Raw genomic sequence first — 5,425 nt, forward strand, 5'->3', positions numbered from 1 at the left:
TACCGTTATTCATGTAGCATCTTATGCATCGTCGTTACAACTGTTTAATTGTATATTGATACTTCATGGCTTTGGATGATTAACATTTCTGTTTGCAAAAAAATTAAATTCAATCAGTAAAACATAACACAGCAGTAGAAAACATCAGGTATAAGAAACGCTCCGACCCCTCCGAAATTGAACGGCTCACTTGAACTCGACGTCGATCTTCTCCTCCTCGGGGAACACCAGATCCCCTTTTCCTGGATAGACCGAGTGGAAAGTGCCTTCCGCATCGTAGAACCGAACTTGCTCGACGAACATCTCCACCGATTTGTCATACGTCACGATCGGCGCTCCTTTGGCCTTGGACTTCTTCTTTCCCTCCGGATGGGCCCGGCTGACCTGCACATTCATCAGCAGCATCTTTTTAATCAGCGCCGACATCACCTTGTGGCAGACCTCAAAGCCAATCGAGCTGGTCACCTCCAGCAGCATATGCTTGGTCTCCGGTGTAATCTTCGTCTCATCACAGTTCGTCAGCGGAGGAAGGCTGATTATCTTCTCTTCGTCGTCAAAGAAGACGAACACTTTACCTTCGAGCAGGTTGATGAACTTGTAGATTCCGGAGTAGGTGCTCCTTTTCTTTTCCTTACGAATCATTTCCGCGTGTTGCTTCAATTCGTCGTAATATTTAGCTGCCGTCACCTTGGCTTTACCGCCGAGTGGAGTTATTTGAATTAGTTCGGATAGATCCGCTCGATAGCGGATGTTCCCTTTGATTTTCGCTAGATCATGGGTCGCAATGGTCGCAAACTCTCGCTTGCCGCATTCGTTGTCATGTAGATCGTTCTGCAGCTGAAGAAATTTCTTCATGTTGCCAACGTTAAAGTCCCGCACGATGCAATGGAGCGCATACGGTCGAAGCGATTTTGCTTCCGGCGTGAAGCTGACTTTCTTGGCATCGTCCGATGCTTTGACAATGGTGATTTTCTGACGAACATCAACCTCCTCCGGTACCGATTCGGATTCAGAAAGCGAAGTTTTCTCGCTGGCCTTGACAGCCGACTTCGGGGCAACGTAACCGTTCTTTTCGACGTAATCCAGCACCTGCTTGCTGCGGCATTGTTCCACGAGCTTCTTCAGACGCTTGTCCTTTAATGGATTATCCTTGAGATTGATTTCTAAAACAGAACAGAAGTTATTTTAAGATTCAAATAATGCAAACTCATGTCTCACCCTTCAACTTGACACATTTGACCAAAAACTGTGGAACTAATTCGATGCTATTTTCGGCCACATTCAACGTCTTCAGACTTCCTTGGTTCACCAAACTAGCCGGTATTTCCTTGATCTGGTTCTTCTCCAAATTAAGCTGGAATTATGTGGTAACAAAAATTAATAAGCCAAAACTTCAAGTGCAACTTGAAAATTTACCTCATACAAATGTTGCGCATCTTTTCCGCACGGTAGCACCGGGAAATCCTCCAGCTGGTTAGAAGACAAGTTGCACATCGCCAACCACTCCAGCCGACCGAGGTCCACCTGCTTCAGTTTATTTCTCGAGAGATTAATCGTCGTCAGTGCCTTCAACTGGCCAAGCTCGCTTGGCAGCGATTCGATCAGATTTCCGGATAAATCCAACACCTTCAGAGTGGCAAGTTGACAAACTTCCACCGGAATTGAGCTGATTTTGTTCCGAAACAGAAGCAACGACTGCAGATGCTCCAGATTGCCGATCTCGGACGAAATCTCCTCCAGCGGAGTATCGTTGATGTTCAGCAGATTGAGAGCACTCAGCTGGTAGATGGTCTCGTCCAGATTACCACCGGTTTCTGCGAAACGTTTCCGAGCAGCGGCACCGGAAAGGACCAGCTCCCGGCGGTTTTCCTCTTTGGCAACCTGCACTTCGGGCCACATGATGACGACTGCTCTGTTGAAGATGATTTCACCGTCGATGGTGAATAATGAAGTATAATTTTCCGATTTTATGCCAAATTATTCGCAAGAAAACGAGATTAAACGGAGAAGAGCCACCGATTGCACCATGCGGATGAGCGTAAACAAAATTTGCAACAACAAAACAACCGTGCATCAGTGTTCTGTTTTTGACAACGACTTTTTGTACTAAATCATTATTTCCAGGGGCAAACTTAGGTGCTGATATTAAGTACACGGAAAAATGAGTCCATTCATTCCTCCAAGAACAATCACTTCCCAGGCCAGCAAAAATCGCATTCTCCACTTCTTCAATACCCCATCCGTATGCCGTCCGAGGATCTGCTGCTGATTGCATTCACCATCAAGGACTGCCACTCGTCGCAAGTGCGAATGTTCCCGCTGATATCGGAAATTTTCTCCTCCGGATTGGTGCACGGATAGAAATCTCCTTATACCTTTTGGCAAATTTCTATTGCTGATTATTCATAAAATGTATAAGTCAACTAATAAGCAGACGCCTTGCAAAAAGTTTATGAAGATCATGTGTCAAATGAAATGTATAAGCGGTCACACATACCTTTTATGAATTCTTATAGGACCTATATGGTTTGTCTTATGGAATGTATAAGGCTGATGTTTGGCAAAAATGTATAAGTGAAACACATGAATGAAATAATTGATTTTCGTTTCGTGTGGAGTTCCCGAGCGCAGCCCTGGCGGTGAACGCCATCATGAAGTGCTGGTGATGTAGTAGCGGTGGCGATGGATGTATTCGAGCAGTTCGAATGGTCGGATGGTATAGTTTTTGTTTGGTTGAATTTCCGATTAAAACTCAAGCACCGCTTGTCGTGACCGGCCCGAGATTTCCAGCGTCGGCCACGGCTACACGAATTAGCGATTCAGCTCCCACGGCTGCGGCTGCTTCTACTTTAGTTGCTGCTGCTGCTGTTCCTTCTGCTGGTCCGTCTCCTCTAAAATTCATTAAAAATAAAAGACGGACCAGCAGCAGATTTGGAAGCAGCCGCAGCCGTGAGAGCTGCATCGCTAGTTCGTTTAGCCATGGCCGGAAACCTCGGTCAGGTCAAGATACCGCTGTCATCTGTTCTTCGTCTGGGAGGAAATGTGGATGCGACTGCCGTCACGGGTGTAACGATTTTGAGAATCCATGGCGAGACTTGGTGGAGATTCACGGTTGTTTTGAAAATAATTTGATTATATTATGGCAACATCAATAACACATTTTGACACATGCACACTGAAGCGCAGAAAAAGTTCAGTGTTGCCAGTAACTTTAAATATCATAAAAATTGTAACCATTGGTGCCAAACAGCGTCAATGACGACGCCCAGGGGTGCCCAAGTTTGATTTTGGCACACTTTGTAGAGTGACCAACCCCTTGGGGTGAATATCTATACATATTAGGCGCCAGGTTAGTCGCCCATTTCGTCTTCCTCCTCCAATGAGAGGGCCTATGCTCCTTTCAAGGATTAATCTGCACACAAACAACAGCAAAGGAGTCGCAGGAGGATCTGTCATTACCAGCGTTATGTTGTTATGGTTGAGGATATGGTTGCCATTAAATTTATTTTTTCGGTTGAAGTTTTGACAGCTCGATCTACACGACGAAACACCCAGAAACACCTTCCGACACCCAAAAACACGCATGAAACACAATAAGCACAGACACAAGGTGGCAGAGTGACTCACCCCCTGATAATAAAATATACCTGAAACAACTAAAATCATAAAATTTTCATAGAATAATAAAGATTATGATAAATCCAGAGTACAAATATTTATGGAATTACTCGAATTACTGTTTAATTATCTTTAAAATTACCAAATAATTTTCCAAGCAGTAGGAATTACTGAAATTACCCACAATTGTTTTTATTACATTGAAATTACTGAGTAATTCCAAATTCACTAATTATTTTAATAATTTGTGGTAATTTTTGATTACCGATTACCTCACAAATTTGGTAGAAACCCCTCGATATAAGCCATCCCGTAAAAAAAGAACCATAGAAGTACAATGAAATGTATGATTGGAGGCGAACCAGCCCCAGGCTGAAAGCCTCCCTAATAAAGATAAATCAATCAATCAATGAAATGTATTGTAACCATACAATACAATTTATTGTATTAACAGTAAATCGTATTGTCCACAACGTTAAAATAACCATAGAATTGGGTTGTTTAGGGGTATTGAAGTAAATACATATTCGTTATCTGCATTCAAAATGGAACCGAAATCCAAAAATGTTGGTACTCTGGAACTATTTTAAATAAGTACGGTTACATTAGCAAAAATCACCATCTTAGCGCCCCTTGGTGGGACTTTGTATGGGAGCGATCTGTCAACGAATAGATTTAGTGTCAAGGATCAAACATTTAAATCTTTATTTAAAAATCGAGATGAATGTCTACGGGATCGATAAAAATATCGTTGTGCTCAGAAAACGAATCTCCATCAGATGATGTATAAAAATTCGTGTATTTTTCGAAGTTAAACAACCCAATTAATTGTTCCACAATAGAATCTATGGTAAATGGAGAAATCTACAATAGAACAAGGGGGTTGTTATGTATCTTAACCGTAATAAAAATCACTTTTTCCCGAACAATCATGAGTCAATTACCATTAATTTTATTGTTTTTCTATTGTTGAAAATTCATACTACATGGGACGTATTGTAGCTCTATTGTAATAACAATATTTTAAATTTACTTGTATGATATACGTACAATAGGATCGATTGTTGGCAATGAATTATGTAGTGATTGTATTTTATTTTATGGTAATCGTATGGTTATTTTTTTCCGGGATAGTCTGTACGGGGTATAGACTTCTCTGACGTTTGCTTGGAGGCGAACCAGCCCCAGGCTGAAAGCCTCCCTAATAAATATAAATCAATCAATCAATCAATTCTCTGACGCTTGTGAATTACACAAGTATTAGTGCAGAACTTTGGGTAATTTCAAAGGTTTTCTTGCACTAATACTTATAATTTACCCCGACTTCCGCACTAATACTTGTGCATTTTACAAACGTCAGAGAAGTCTATTGTTATCAATGACGTTTATATAAGGTCTGGGCCAAAGAGCTTATTGGTATTAGTGAAATGTGCAAATGTTTAATGGTGTTCGTATTGTATTGCAATGTTTATCTTTTTACCCGAAACAGCTGTTGGCAGTGACGTATTTCTATCTGTTCTCAGTATGTTGACAGTGACGTATATCTATCTGTTCGCAGATGTTCAGCAATGTTTACAACATTTTTGATTCTAACACCAGCAAGCTGCCTGTTGGCCCAGACCTTATATAAATGTCATTGTATTGTTATAACATTGACTCTGTAAAAAATGGGTATATTTTTTCACCCATTAACGGGTACTTACCGGTTACAGTGTACATTTTTTAGTACAACATCGAAAAACACCTTCCTTTTGAAAGTCCTTGCCTTGACAATCCGTCCGAAAAGGTTTGTTTTGATTCTCGCATC

The 5,425-nt window shown here is 41.4% G+C and overlaps 1 protein-coding gene across 1 annotated transcript; it reads right to left on the minus strand.

Moving 5' to 3' along the window:
- On the minus strand, positions 1 to 2,043 carry LOC135704672 (leucine-rich repeat-containing protein 47-like). The gene is made up of 3 exons (XM_065226149.1): positions 1,417 to 2,043; positions 1,219 to 1,354; positions 1 to 1,163 (listed from the first exon to the last, which is right to left on the minus strand). The coding sequence occupies exons 1-3, from the start codon at positions 1,897 to 1,899 to the stop codon at positions 187 to 189; spliced, it is 1,596 nt and encodes a 531-aa protein (XP_065082221.1). The 5' UTR covers positions 1,900 to 2,043; the 3' UTR covers positions 1 to 186.
- Positions 2,044 to 5,425: the final 3,382 nt, after the last annotated feature.

This window comes from Ochlerotatus camptorhynchus, unplaced genomic scaffold, assembly GCF_037179485.1.
Source record: "Ochlerotatus camptorhynchus isolate MF236.1 unplaced genomic scaffold, CSIRO-AGI_Acam_v1.1 ptg000246l, whole genome shotgun sequence".
NCBI classification, from domain to species: Eukaryota; Metazoa; Arthropoda; class Insecta; order Diptera; family Culicidae; genus Ochlerotatus; species Ochlerotatus camptorhynchus.

Excerpts from the sequence above, each read along its gene's own strand:
- LOC135704672 (XM_065226149.1), bottom strand. The coding sequence starts at position 1,899 with ATGTGGCCCGAAGTGCAGGTTGCCAAAGAGGAAAACCGCCGGGAGCTG. Across the intron at positions 1,355-1,416 it reads ATGCGCAACATTTGTATGAG|CTTAATTTGGAGAAGAACCA; the intron begins GTAAATTTTCAA and ends ACATAATTCCAG. Across the intron at positions 1,164-1,218 it reads CAAATGTGTCAAGTTGAAGG|AAATCAATCTCAAGGATAAT; the intron begins GTGAGACATGAG and ends GTTCTGTTTTAG.